A 15,254-nucleotide genomic window follows, 5' to 3' on the forward strand; every position below is an offset into this window, starting at 1 on the left:
TAACCGTTACTCCACAGGTGTGGACTTATAGAATTAAAGTATGCGATTCTAGACAGGGTGGATGGTAACTGCACCAACATTTAAGAGGTGATTGTATATCAGTATGTTAAATATAACAAAACTTTCATTACCGGTACACTTTTACTTCGATGAAGCACCATTAAACAGGAAAAAATAATCTTTGCCCAATGTTTGCAGCGCTCTATTGCGGTAACAGCCTGAGAGAAATGGCTGATGGCTATACAAAAAGATAGGTAAAAATAAGTAAAAATAATCTGAACAGTTAATGTCTTGAATCTTTTTTTGCAAATTTAACCATTTAGTCATGAATTTAAATTGAATAATAGCGAAAATTATTGAAATAAATCTTGCAACGCAGTGCATGTCGTGTATTGCCGACTGAATACAGCAGCAGAGGGAAGGGGAAGGGGAGGTAAGGAGTGCAGGCTGCGCTTGCTTAGAGTTATTGCAGCAGCCGTGATGTTGCCAAATGCTTCATAGAAACACAACGATTTCCTCTAAAGTGGTGAATGTTAGAGAAAAAACTTATTTAGATAATTCAAATCTCTCCTCATGGTCTATTACCAGTTTCATTTTGGTGCAGAGGTTGCCATCCGCCTTATACATGTTTTCCAGATAAAGTGATTGTACAATTCCAAACCAAGAAACTTTGTACTTACAGGGGCCCGTTTCTCAAAACTCATGGACTAGTAAAACTAGTCTGTACAGTAGTAATATTAGTTCATTTTACAAGTCTGTGTTTCTAGAAACTACAAGAGTAAAGTAGTAGTTACCAGTTCACAGACTAGTAATATTGGTCGATTTCACCAGTTCATAAATGATCCTGTTTCTCAAAATGCTAATCTAGTTGATTATACTAGTATTCAACAGGATTATTCCTACAAGACTCTAAAGACTGGTGATTTCTATATTGTCAGTTACCAGTGGCAATCTTTCTCAGATAATCAAAACAAAATATTGTAGTTATTTTTTTAATAAATGTGGTTTAGTGATTCCGATTGAAGTAGTAAAGAAGTTGTTGTGAGAAGAGCTAAAACTATATCGAGAAGGAACAATTATTATTCCTTTAAGGGAGCATTGTTTAAATATAATGAACGGTTTAAATAAAGTGCTGAAAAGCTTGGAGAGTTGTTAAATATAGTTGGACCTGCCATAACAAGACAAACAAATAGAAGTCATGCATTATCAGCAAAGCTTCAAATACAAATTGCTCAACAAATCGGGATGTTGATTATTTTCCAATGACATCTGCCCTAGACCAGCAACACTTGCAGAATTTTTTCCCTAATAATCTAATATCAATTCATCAACTGCAGTAATTTTTGCTGGCTTTCCTCCTCCACTGCCAGTTCTTCTGGCATTGTCAATTTTAGCCTACAAATTAAATACAAAACGACACTAATTTAAGAATAGATCAAACGTAAAACTGAAAAAAAAATTAGCGAATTTTTCAAGTCATAAGCGACATTCATGTCGGCAGTAGACCCACTAGCTACATAATGTGTTCATATTATGATACTGTGAACTTGAATTGGTACAGTACTTATCAAAGTTGCTTTCTTAATGTTGGGTCAGTAAGTGTCCCTAACGTATGCATAATCTTTGTTCTGAGGTATCAGTTCCATAGCCTAACACATTACAAAATTTTTTTGTCCATTCGTTTACTTTATCATTTTTTGTTATTATGCTTGAAAAAGCACCGAATGATATATCCTTTGATTCATTAATCATATTGAGTGTAGTTAATTTGCTTTCAATTCATGGAATTTCAAGAGAAGAAAGAAGTAAGAACCAAAACACAAACAACTTAGCCTTCTAACCTCAAATAACAATACCTACCAATGACTATAAACAAATGAACTCAATCAGCTGACTAGTGAAAGAGATCATGTGACTAATGAAAAATTGTCACAAGTTACTAGACTGGTAAAATAGTTTGAGAAACAGAATATACTAGAGCTGGTGAAATATACTCTGGTAACTAGTAACTGGTGAACTACTAAACTAGTATTTTTGAGAAACAGGCCCCAGATCCTTCGAGATCAAATCCATTTAATATGGTACTGTATGAAAACTGAGCACTGTTATGTGCATCGATTCAATTACACTGATTTTATGAACATTAAGTGCTAGTTTATTTGCACTAAACAATTCATGCATTACATTTAACACTGTGTTAGAAGTGTTTATAAAGTGATCATAATGTTGTTTGTTTCTGGAATACCATATCACAGTTTAGTATATACAGTCGCGAAGCTCAATACGTAGTAAATATGCAAACATTAGGTAGTTGCTCACCAATATCGCCTCATTACAGGCAATGCAAAATAGTACCGTCACAGTCTATTGTTTCTAGCACCCTCAAAACTCAAGCTTCGTGACTGTATATAGTAGACTGTGACTGTATGTTTCAGGACAACAGTAACATTAACTTCGTAAAAATGTTAATACTGTAAGAAAATCCTGTCTTCTCACAAAACTTACCACAATATTCTTACCTGAATGAGCGAAATGTCTCCATATTTCCAAGAAACGGGTGTGATGTGCTATCTGGAACTTTGGTATTATCCTCCATCGAATCACTGGGCCAAGAAGAATTTTTATCCATGTCACCGTATGAAGAGTCGATAATCTCACTACCAACTTCTGGTTCACTAAAATATAAAAAAAAGATATCAATGCCAAGAAAACTGTCTTTCTTCCATACTAAACTTGGCAGCATATTATATATTGGAGTGCAAGAGGTTAAATGACTTTATTGGCAAACGCCTGGCATTAGAAAACAACAAGAACATATTATACAGTACATGACATAAGTCGCTACCCTGCTACCGTCGATGGACTTCTACGCTTTTCTAAAGATTGCTGAGTGGTATGCAATTCGCAACGAAGTTGATCCTAATTTTTAAGATTATGGTGGACAATTTCGCCAGTACGACTAGTCATACGCAATGCCTTGCACAAAAGGGGAGATCTATAACTTAAACTCGATTAATATATTTCAGTATTATTTGTATTTATCCTGGGAATAATGAACAGTTTGACTCGTAGACACTTTGTTTTTCAGCATTAACTTCTCATGATTGTATGAAAAGATTCGAAGAGAATGTCAGGATGTAGACCTTCGGCTCTCCCCTACTACCAATAATACTGTGACGCCCACGTGAGATTCGATCTCACGACCGACGGAGGAGAGGCTAAGTCGGCCTTGTGTTGGGCGGGGTGCGCGCGCATCTGCCTCCTGGGGCATGGCTACGCGCGGTGAAGGAGGGGAGCAGCAGCGTGCGAGATGATTCGAGAATGGAGACACGTCGAAATATCGCGATCTATCCAGAACTCGTACTTTCTCGCAACGATAGTTTAGCTATAAAAGAAGAAACGCCAGCGAACTCGAGCAGTTTTCAGTTATTCAGTCAGTGAGTAAGCCAGAGCAAGCAAGCCAGTCTTGTGTACCGGAGTTCGACTCGAGTGTGCGTCCGCAACTGTATCAGCATCCGAAGGCCTGAGTTCGAGTGCAGTGGACCGCAGTTGGAGGGACCTGAGTTCGAGTGCAGTGGACCGCAGTTGGAGGGACCTGAGTTCGAGTACAGTGAACTGTCTCTGAAGGTCTGTGGTTCGAGATACTGTGAACTCGAGTGACTGAGCTAGAAGAACTGTGAACTGAGAACTAACAGTTCTGATTTGTAAATAGTGCTTTGTAAATATTAGTTAAGATTAACAGTTCATTGTTGTTCGTAATAGTCCAAGTAAATTGTCATTGTCGTCAGTGTAGTGCTATAACGAATACTGTGTTGAGTGAATATCCTATTGTTGACGAGAGCCTTTAAGGTGAATTGTAGAAAGGAATTATTGTTGGAAGAATAAAATCCTATTGTTGACTGGAAATAAAAGTCACAATACATAACACAATATCAATATGGCAGTTGCTGTCGTCTGTGATACAACGAACTTTTTTGTTGATTTTCGATTTTCGTTATTTTTTTTCTGGTTGTGTTAACTCTCGCTAAGTGGTTTTATATTTTATTTTATCAGTCTTAGTATTTATTTTATTACTGTTAATATTTTGTTTTATTATTATTATTATTATTATTATTATTATTATTATTATTATTATTATTTTTTACTGTTATTTCTATCATCAACATTATTATTGATATCTGCAAAATTTATGTAGACTCTACTGAACTGTACCCGAGCACGAGCAAATGCTCATTTCGGGTATCTATTCATATGTACCATTTCAATTGTAAATTGTGAATAAATCTGAATTTGAATTTGAATTTGAATTTGATATAGTAAGTTGTACCAATTATTATATGCATGTAAGTTAGGTTACTTCAGTTCGGGGTAGCAACTTATGCTGCACTCTCTAAACCAGTGGTTCTCAACCTATGATAAGCGTACCACTGGTGGTATGCGAGCCATTGCTGGGTGGTACTTAAAGTTGAAATAAAAATATGAATTTTCATATACAAGGGCTGTTTGTTTTCAACTTCCAATCGTGGCAGTAAACAGCCAATCGAATAGTGGTAGGAGGCAGATATGCCTGTTCTTTATTATGCTTGCTTACAATTAGCTAACAAATGAGATGAAGTCAGTATCTGCGAAAATACGCACTTTTCTCTTTTGTTACAATATTGAGGGGAAGGATTACTGACTGATAATAAAAGCACGAATGCTTAAGGCTCATTCACAATGAAAATTAAACATAATGTAAGCGTTAACTTAACGTTACAGTAAAATCAAGAAGTCATACCATCATTCACGATGGGAACATAAACATAACAGCAAACATACTTGGTAACCATGGAAACATAACAACGACGCCATTTCCTCATATTCTGTCGTATACTTCAGCGCTCCACTATTGTGTTCTGTTTGCAAATCACGTAAGCATAAACATGAAAGTTTGGAGTTTGCAAACTTTCATGTTAACGTCTTACAGTACCGGTAATGTTTATGTCAATAGGTCAACCACCGAAGCATATCTAAAGAAAGTTTTAATAAGAAGGAAGGACTTTCTGTTTCAAACCAACATACTGATACTCAGACTGGCAATTATCTATGTTCTTATATGTGACGAAGCTTTTAATTGAAATTCACAGTAACAATGAAGTAATGATAGAATTGGGGAAAAACAAATGCATTTAAATGTATTGCTTTTTAATTTACCTACTACATAAACTAAGAGCGATATGATTACTATAGATTGTCTTGGTAATGCAATCAGGACAACATGGAAGATTCCTTCTATATTCGTACCTGTCAAAGCGACTGGATTTGAGGAGATTGGCTGTGCCCGTGGAGTTGTTGTTCTCCTCCAGCATGGAGCCCTGCTCGTCCTCGCGACGCACCTCCACCAGCTCCTTGATGTCGTCCATGCTGCCTCCCACCACACTGCAAATAACATTCTTAAAGATTTCGTCCTTCGTGGCACGTACGAGATGTGTACTTGATGCATCTCATTACTATAACGTTTTTAATTGTAATATTTATTAATGTTTAAGGAGAAGGCAGAAACTATTTCGATCCCAAGCAAAATCCATTTATGAGATTTAAAAAAGGAAAATATGATAAAAAAGTGAAGAAATGAAAAATAATGGAAGGGGGAGAAGAAAGCAGAAAAAATCAAATAAAACAGAAGTATAGGAAGAAAACAGAGGATAAAGGGAAGGGGGAGAAAAAAGTTGGAGAGGTAAGAGAAGGAAGAGGGAGAATGAGAAGAAAAGAGACAGAGGAGGAAGGGAAGTAGAAGAAAAAAGGTGTAGCAGGAAGAAAGGACGAGTAAAAGGAAGAAAGAACGAGTATAAGAAAGAAAGGGCGAGTGCAACAAAGAAAAGACAAGTGCAACAAAGAAAGGACGAATGCAAGGAAGAAAGAATGTGTACAGAAAGAAAGGACGATTACAAGGAAGAAAGGACGAGTAAAAGGAAGAAATGACTAGTAAAAGGAAGAAAGGACGAGTAAAAGGAAGAAAGAACGTGTACAAGGAAGAAAGGATGATTATAAGGAAGAAAGGACGAACAAACTGAAGGAATGACAAACAAACGGAAGAAAGGGCTAGTACAAGGAAGAAAGAACGAGTACAAGGAAGAAAAGACATTTAAAAGGAAGAAAGGACAAATACAAGGAAGGGAGAAAGTGTACAACAAAGAAAGGACGAGTACAAGCAAGAAAGAACGAGTAGAAGAAAGAAAGAAAAGACATTTAAAAGGAAGAAAGGATAAATACAAGGAAGGAAGTGTACAACAAAGAAAGGACGAGTACAAGCAAGAAAGAACGAGTAGAAGGAAGAAAGAAAAGTAATTTAAATGGAAGAAAGGACAAATACAAGGAAGGAAGTGTACAACAAAGAAAGGACGAGTACAAGCAAGAAAGAACGAGTAGAAGGAAGAAAGAAAAGACTTTTAAAAGGAAGAAACGACAAACACAAGGAAGGGAGAAAGTGTACGACAAAGAAAGGACGAGTACAAGCAAGAAAGAACGAGTAGAAGGAAGAAAGAAAAGACATTTAAATGGAAGAAAGGACAAATACAAGGAAGGAAGTGTACAACAAAGAAAGGACGGGTACAAGCAAGAAAGAACGAGTAGAAGGAAGAAAGAAAAGACTTTTAAAAGGAAGAAACGACAAACACAAGGAAGGGAGAAAGTGTACGACAAAGAAAGGACGAGTACAAGCATGAAAGAACGAGTAGAAGGAAGAAAGAAAAGACATTTAAATGGAAGAAAGGACAAATACAAGGAAGGAAGTGTACAACAAAGAAAGGACGAGTACAAGCAAGAAAGAACGAGTAGAAGGAAGAAAGAAAAGACTTTTAAAAGGAAGAAACGACAAACACAAGGAAGGGAGAAAGTGTACGACAAAGAAAGGACGAGTACAAGCAAGAAAGAACGAGTAGAAGAAAGAAAGAAAAGACATTTAAAAGGAAGAAAGGACAAATATAAGGAAGGAAGTGTACAACAAAGAAAGGACGGGTACAAGCAAGAAAGAACGAGTAGAAGGAAGAAAGAAAAGACATTTAAATGGAAGAAAGGACAAATACAAGGAAGGGAGAAAGTGTACGACAAAGAAAGGACGAGTACAAGCAAGAAAGAACGAGTAGAAGGAAGAAAGAAAAGGCTTTTAAAAGGAAGAAAGGACAAATACAAGGAAGGGAGAAAGTGTACGACAAAGAAAGGACGAGTACAAGCAAGAAAGAACGAGTAAAAGAAAGAAAGAAAAGACATTTAAAAGGAGGAAAGGGCAAATACAAGGAAGGAAAAAAGTGTACAACAAAGAAAGGACGAGTACAAGGGAGAAAGGACGAATACAAGGAAGAAAGGACGAGTTCAAAGAAGAAATGACGAGTATAAGGAAGAAAAAACGAGTACAACAAAGAAAACGCAGTGTAGTAGAAGAAAAATAGGAATATTAAACCGAAAAGGAAGGAACAAAATGAAAAATAGTAGGCTAAGACATTGGTATTTTGGAACATTTTTCTCAGAAACTATCGGGATAGTAGGCTGAAATATTGCATACCGGTACTCTTGTTTCATATGAAAGTGAAGAAACATGGCCACTTTCACACTTGTTATGAACTTCACAGCCAGAAAAGTATGAAAAAATATGGACATTTTTAAATAATTTTTTTCCAGAATGTTAAATATATATATATTTTTCTATTGAATGAATACTCATAATGTGATGAAAATGATGGCAAATATATTCAAACTGCATTGTAAATATGCTTGAATTTACTGTAAAAATTATAAATTGATAGATTCAAAAGTTGAAGAGTAATAGTAAAATTTCATGACTCGTACACAACAGCCATACGCTTAGACTACCCGATCCCCTTAATTATATTAACCCTGAAACAATAAAGAATGTCGATCCATGAACAGAGTCGTGAATACTGTCAATGAGAAAGAGTTAAAAAAGAAAAAGGGGAGGGTAGCAACTCACTCTGGCCCATCCAGTCGGTCTGTTCGGTCCCGTCCTGTGACTGTGCCCTCCAGGTGTGTGGAAGAAGTCCGACGACTGTTGACTGTGCTCTCCAGGTGTATGGAAGAAGTTCGACGACTGTGTCCAATAGGACGCACGTGGTTCTTGCTCTCCTAGAATGCAAATTGTTAACAATCAGAGTTGTTCTTGTTAGCTAATGCTCCTGGCTTTGAATATCCTTCATTTGCCACCTTGCATCACAGTGTATGTATATACAGGACGAGTCACGAGGATTTACCGTCACTTAAGAAGCTTATTTCCGAAAACATTCTGAGCAAAAAATGTCACATAAACGTGTGTCCTAATCTCAATATTTTCAGAGTTACGCTAATTTGAAGTTGCAAATCTAGTCTTTCAGGTAAAGACTAGATTTGCATAATATATACGTCACTGTGTACATTAACAGAAAACCACAATTCCAAGTCACACAGAGATTGTGTGTACTCGATGTGGGTCTCTGGGATTTCGTCAGCCCACGCGAGTTGTGTGGATATAAAGGGAAAAGTTGAGACGGTGTCGGGTGAAGTTCCCGAGTAGCTCAGTTGGTAGAGCGCTGGTACATTCAACCAGAGGTCCCGGGATCGATACCCGGCCCCGGAACAATTTTTCCCTTGAAATTATTCAAAATTATTCTAATTTGAAGTTGTTTGTAGAATACCATTATTCTCTAGTTTTAAGGATAAAAAATATTACAGGAAAAGAATGAACTATTCAGGAGTATCATTTCTTTAGTTAGCTAGTATTCTCCTCAAATATTAATTGTCAATATTACAGATATCATTCTGTAGGGCAAATTAATAAATCTATAATATTCTCATAGCTAGAAGTGCATATGTCTGTACAGATTACTGTGCACTTAACTGCGGATTCCCGGCCAAACAAGTCACTCAGCTGAGTCCGCTCCTAGTATAATGGAGGTTTACATTGGACTTATACGTCAACATATATGCCTAACTTGGAGTCAGGCCACTAAGAGAAACATTTAAGGAGGAGAATTCGATCCAGTGCTGCGGGTTGAATTCGGCGTAGCTCAGTGGTCAGAGCGCTTGGTAAGTAGGACCAAGGACCCGGTTCGATCCCCGGCGCCGGAGCGAATCTTTCTCCTCAAATATTAATAGTATTCTGAAGCTAAAAATGTGTTGTGAATTCCAAAGTTGCTTCGTACAGATTTTTTTTCGATTTTAACTACAAAATTATATTTTTCTTACGCATTTATCACACAATTGTTACAAATCACGCCACTCTTGTAAATTATTCAATACTGCACATAAGGATAAACTGTAAAAAAATCAAGTTCCTGAAGTCGTATGATTTGTGAAAATTTTTGTGATAAGTGGGTAATAATAATGTCATTTTTAGTGAAAATTGCATAGCCCAACTAAAAAAAATCATTAAAATCTTACAAAACACCAAACTTAAAAAAGCTGATATTACTTATGAGACGACCTAATAATGCATTTCTTATGTTAGTGATATAAATTATGTAAGAAAAATTAACTCTACACTATCTAGTACAAAAATAATTAATCAGTTAAAATCGAGTGTAATTCTGTGTTTCATAAAACACTGAAATTGATCTTACCCAGAGCTGCAGCTCCAGAGCTAATGCTGCATGGGAAGAGGAAAAAAATATGTTATCTCTTTGTAATACACCGTGATTCAAAAAGGACGGTGCAAAAGTAAAGACTTCTAGCAAGAGCGAGAATAATGATGAACGGTCAATTATTCAAAATAGTGAAAGCGACAGGTCTCAAGTTATCGTATGTTTATTTCCTAGTTCATGGTTAGCGGGTCTGGCCGCGAAACCAGGTGGCCCGGGTTCGATTCCTGGTAGGGGCAAGTTACCTGGTTGAGGTTTTTTCCGAGGTTTTCCCTCAACCCAATATGAGCAACTGCTGGGTAACTATTGGTGCTGGAACCTGGATTCATTTCACTGGCACTATCACCTTCATTGCATTCAGACGCTAAATAACCTGAGATGTTGATACAGCATCGTAAAATAAATAAATAAATAAATCAATCAATCAATCAATCAATCAATCAATCAATCAATCAATCAATCAATCAATCAATCTTCTTAATGTATCCAGCTGTTTGTCGACAACATAAAGTCCACTATAGTCCACTGTAGTCTATTCAGTTGTTGTTTTTCACGAGAAATGAGGGCTATTTTGATCGGTGTTCATTATAGATGCCTGTTGTTAGTAGCCAGAGGTGGGGTGTAGTCAATATATACTGCAGGGCTGTGTCTTCTGCAACTGGTACTGATGATTTTAATTTACTTCTTTTGTGGTTTATGAATGGACAGTATAGAAGAATGTGTTCCAGATCTTCATCATGATTATTACACCACAGACAAGTAGGATTATCAGAAATGTGAAATCAGTGTAGGGACAATTGAGTGACAATGTGACCTGTTCTGGCTCTTGTTAAAAATGTTTGAACATGTCTGGGCAAGTTTTTGTACATTTCCAGGTCATATGGTTTCTTTTGAACGGACTCTAAAAATTTTTCCTTTGTCAGAAGGGAGCCAATTGTTGATCCATAAGTTTGTAAAATGAGACTTTACTGAAGCAAAAGCACTGGATAGAGATATCACTTGAAGAGGTCTGGGTTGCAAATATGTTGCCTGTTTTGCAATATTATCGACTTTCTCGTTTCCAGGTATACCACAATGACTAGGTAACCATTGAAATGTTATTTCCTTTTGGAGTTCTTTTAGTTTACTTAGTTGTTTCTGAATTGGAATAATTCTATGTGCATATAGTTTGCTGCATATAGGTTTGATACATATTTAATCATATTAAATGTAGCCCCCTTGGAGTTGGTAAGTATGCAAATAGATTTTTCAGAAATTTGAGTAACACACTGAAGAGCAGCATCAATAACTAGCAATTCAGTGTCAAGACTGGATGAGGATGAACATGGTATGAAATAACTTTCTTGATATTTTGGAATGTAATACCCTGCTCCTGATGTCCCATTATTAGGATTTAGAGATCCATCCGTATAAATTTGAAGGTGATCTTTATATGTACTGCAGAGTAGTTCCATGACATCTAACTTAAGAATGTATGGAGGATCATTTTTGGAATGATTTCCTGGAATTTGTATGCTATGTTCTGGAATCACCCATTTCCATGGAGAAATTTCGTTCACAACTGGAGTTTTAGCAATGAGTATGTCTGTGATATAGATTGGTATTTTTTATTTTTTTATTTTATAGAAATTACACAGGAAATCATCTGACAGTTTGAAGAACATCTGAGATCTGGATGAGGCTTGCAATTTTAAATGTATTTTTAGATCCTTTTGTAATATATAGTGTCTGATTGGTTGGTCGTAAAATAACCTACTAAAAAAAATACTGAGATTCAATGTAGTGCTACACAAGATACGACATCGAAGCAAACAAGAGGATAATCCATTTTGAATCTTGCGTACACTACTTTTAACACTTGAATATAAGTAATTGATTAACTAGCAGACTTACTTGTGTTAATTATGTAAGTCTGTGCGGCTTACAGCTGTTTCGGTGTTTCATCACACCATCCTCAGAGCCTACTAGATCTCGGCGTCATCTCGAACTTCTCTGCCTGTTATGTGGGTGCGTTTGATTGTTGAAAGGTGTTGAAGAGTGGAGTCAAATAGTGTGTGTGTACTGAAATTGATCTGTGTGTTGAGAATTTGATCGGGGTGTGTTTTAGTGTGTTTGTATATTTGTGTATTGTTCTAGTGTGTTGAGTTTTTGGTTCTTGGATTGTATGTGTAGGATTTCTATGTCCGCATTTATGTTATTGTATGTGTGGTTAGCATTGGTTATGTGATCGGCGTATGTAGAACACATTAAAGCAATAACCAGAGGACACAATACATCTACATACGCCGATCACATAACCAATGCTAACCATACATGAAATGAAATGAAATGAAATAGCCCAATGTGTCCCATGAAGGGCAAAGGCCTCCTACCCTTGGGTAGGGTTAGCTCAGTTTTCCTAACTTGGCGAGCTACTCCATGTTAGGTTCAATGCTGTTCGTTAGGTATAATGTTGCTTGACACTACACTTTTCACTGTTCACTATTAAACTTCCCTCAAACAATGATGCTTGCATGTTTCTGTTCTAGTCGTTGTTCAGATGTCTGCCTAGCGACTTCCACTCTTCTCTGTCCCTTGCTATCCTTGTCCGTTGGTGTCCTGCGTGATCTTTGAAGATGTCCTCCCATCTGCGTCTTGGTCTGCCTTGCGTTCTTTGCCCAATCCGTGTGTCCCAAACAGTACTTTTGTAGGTCCATCTGTTGTCTTTAGTCTGGCAATGTGTCCTTCCCACTTCCATTTGCTTTGTGTGGCTGTTTGTGCGACATCTGTTGTCTGTGCTAGTTGTTGGATTGTGGTGTTTGGTATCCTGTCTCATAGGGATATTCCTAAGATTTTGCGCTGCATTTTACGTTGACATATTTGAAGTTTGTTCTTTTGCTGTGATCTTAACGATCATGTTTGACATCCGTATAATAGCATACATACAATAACATAAATGCGGACATGGAAATCCTACACATACAACCCAAGAACCAAAAACTCAACACACTAGAACAATACGAAATATACAAACACACTAAAACACACCCTGATCAAATTCTCAACACACAGATCAATTTCAGTACACACACACACACACACACACACACACACACACTATTTGACTCCACTCTTCAACACCTTTCAACAAACAAACGCACCCACATAACAGGCAGAGAAGTTCGAGATGACGCCGAGATCTAGTAGGCTCTGAGGATGGTGTGATGAAACAACGAAACAGCTGTAAGCCGCACAGACTTACATAATTAACACGAGTAAGTCCGCTAGTTAATCAATTACTTATAAACAAGAGGAGTTTTGCGTCATGGAATTCACACAAATGTGGGGCTGTTGTAACAGTAGAGTGAAACTTTAGGATTGAATTTGGTAAGAATGCACCACATAGAAGCTGCATTGCGCGTTGGGTGAGGTAATTCAAAACTAGTGGCTGTTTATGCCTTAAAAATGTTCGGTGCTTTCATAGACTTCGGAAGATAGTAAACAGGATATGAACTGTGTACGAGCATAGCTCTAGCATGTCAACAAGGTGGGCTAGTAGGGAACTACAGTTGCCATAATCCACGGTATGGCAAGCATTAAAAAGAACGTGATGACTTGAAACTTACTCCAAAGGTAAGGGATGTTGGAGAATTCTTGGAAGAATCAGGAGAACCTAGAGGTCGGAAGACAGCTATACTCGCTCTTCTTCTCTGAAACACAGGAGAAATATATTCAATAACCCATTATCTTAATGCTGCAAACAATCCAAAACATTTGAATTATTTTCAGTCACTTCCATACAAATAGATTAAAATCTGCGATTAACCTGTTTGCCTGGGGCACCACTGTTGAGAATTCGGTGTCTGGCATTCCGCTGTCCCCCATCTAAGTTGTCTCCATTTCCTTCCACTACAAGATTGTTTTCCAATAACACTCGCCTGTGAAACAAAATGTTTATTTTATTAAAAGATCCTGAAAAGACTCTTCAGACAATTGCATCAACCATTTTAAAATCTTCATTGAACATCATCAATCACCATCTCTATTCATCTTTATAATACTCAATGTATATTATTTATTTTCAATAAATTTTTATCGTTTTGATAGCTACCACATCTTGTCGCAGAATATTCTTTTTTAAAATTTAATTATGTATTCTTTTAACATTAATTTACATTTTCTTGTTCATTTGAATTGATTAGGATGCCGATATTTTAAGTCCAAGATTTGGACAGCTATCATTTCGATTTGATTGATTTGTGAAATAAAATTCTGCGCTGTATCAGGGATAACTGGCTCATAGAATACGTCACCCAGTTTCGAGAATGAAACTACACTTATGTTGGTTTGAATGTTGTTTTTATTTCGGTTTACAAGTGGAGAGTAAGAGTCTATGTTTGGGATTGATGGTAATCTTATATATAAAGGTATATTAAAGTTGCATTTTATCTAAAAATAAATAAAAAAATAAATCTAATAAAACAAATTGATATATATATATATCATCCACATCAATGGACGTGTATACGTCACCAAACATCGTAAGATGAAGATTACATTTGTAAAGTTTCTTTCAACCCATAAGCAGTGCTGACTAGATCAGACGCTATGGACAGTACTCTATAACAGAGTCGCCAGTATGAAAGGATAATTCCAAGCCTTAGGCGTGAGACGAACTCGATAGCTCAGTGGTAGAGCGCCTGACCAGAGGACAGGAAGTCGCAGGTTCGATTCCCGCTCGAGGTTGTGAAATTTTTCTTTCATACCATGGCATGATTGTGACTATAATAGTATTTAAATTCACTAAGATAAATAAATTATAATCTTTTGGTTCTATGTTTCTGATTTATAATGGATTTTCTTATTGATTGTTGGTAAATCGATTTTTTTGATAATATAAGATATTATATATATAAATTAATTATTTAAATAAAATAGTATTATTAACGATATGCCATACTGGCTTGTTTCACAGATTTCATATGGTTATCCAGTTCATACCAACCCACTTTAAGCACTGATATAAACCTTCCCGTTACACAACTTCCCTGTAAGGACTTTTTAAGGAGGTTTTCGCTCTGGTATTTTGGAAGATTTTCTTGTATCATTGCTTGTGTCAACCAAATCATCGACGAATTAGTTTGCTATGACAATAAATTAAATAACTTAATATAATGCACTCTTCGAAGCCTGGACTTTCAAATATTCAATTATATTGAATGAAAAATAATAAATATTGTATGTTATGTAAATACCAATGAATTCTTTATTTTAAGTCTTCACTGAAAGAAGCAATCTTGGTTGCTGAACTAGGTGGTGTTTATTATGCATGAGTTAAGAAGGCCCTTGACAGTGCTGTATGGCAAATGATTTGTGTTGACATTCACAAGGAAGATAATGATGTGGACTCAAAAGGTAGAAAATAATAGATCTAGTCTATGCAAACAGCAAATCTTATCTCAATCCACTTACAATTCTTTATTCACTCTGTGAGTTGGAACAACCTGTATTATACATATTCATAGTAAACAGTGAATAAGGCCAATTCGCATTTGTAGAGGCAAAATCATTATTTTCTGCTGTGAATTAAACAAATAAATAAATAAATAAATAAATAAATAAATAAATAAATAAATAAATAAATAAATAAATAAATAAATAAAAAGAATA

The 15,254-nt window shown here is 36.3% G+C and overlaps 1 protein-coding gene across 5 annotated transcripts in view; it reads right to left on the bottom strand.

Moving 5' to 3' along the window:
- LOC138694994 (inositol 1,4,5-triphosphate receptor associated 1-like) overlaps nucleotides 1-15,254 on the bottom strand; it is a 383,890-nt gene that overhangs the window by 14,562 nt on the left and 354,074 nt on the right. For 4 of the 5 annotated variants that reach the window (XR_011331033.1, XM_069819250.1, XM_069819251.1 and 1 more), the window contains 5 exons: nucleotides 13,411-13,522; nucleotides 13,211-13,294; nucleotides 7,967-8,118; nucleotides 5,284-5,418; nucleotides 2,520-2,675 (listed from right to left, as the gene is read on the bottom strand). Coding sequence is in view for 4 of the 5 variants with exons in the window: in XM_069819250.1 (XP_069675351.1) it covers nucleotides 2,520-2,675; nucleotides 5,284-5,418; nucleotides 7,967-8,118; nucleotides 13,211-13,294; nucleotides 13,411-13,522 (639 nt within the window). In the remaining variant the exon portion in view is untranslated. Of the gene's footprint in view, nucleotides 1-2,505; nucleotides 2,676-5,283; nucleotides 5,419-7,966; nucleotides 8,119-13,210; nucleotides 13,295-13,410; nucleotides 13,523-15,254 lie in introns of all 5 variants that reach the window. The other variant, XM_069819252.1, reaches the window with a different exon arrangement.

The sequence above is a fragment of the Periplaneta americana genome, chromosome 2, assembly GCF_040183065.1.
Source record: "Periplaneta americana isolate PAMFEO1 chromosome 2, P.americana_PAMFEO1_priV1, whole genome shotgun sequence".
NCBI lineage: Eukaryota > Metazoa > Arthropoda > Insecta > Blattodea > Blattidae > Periplaneta > Periplaneta americana.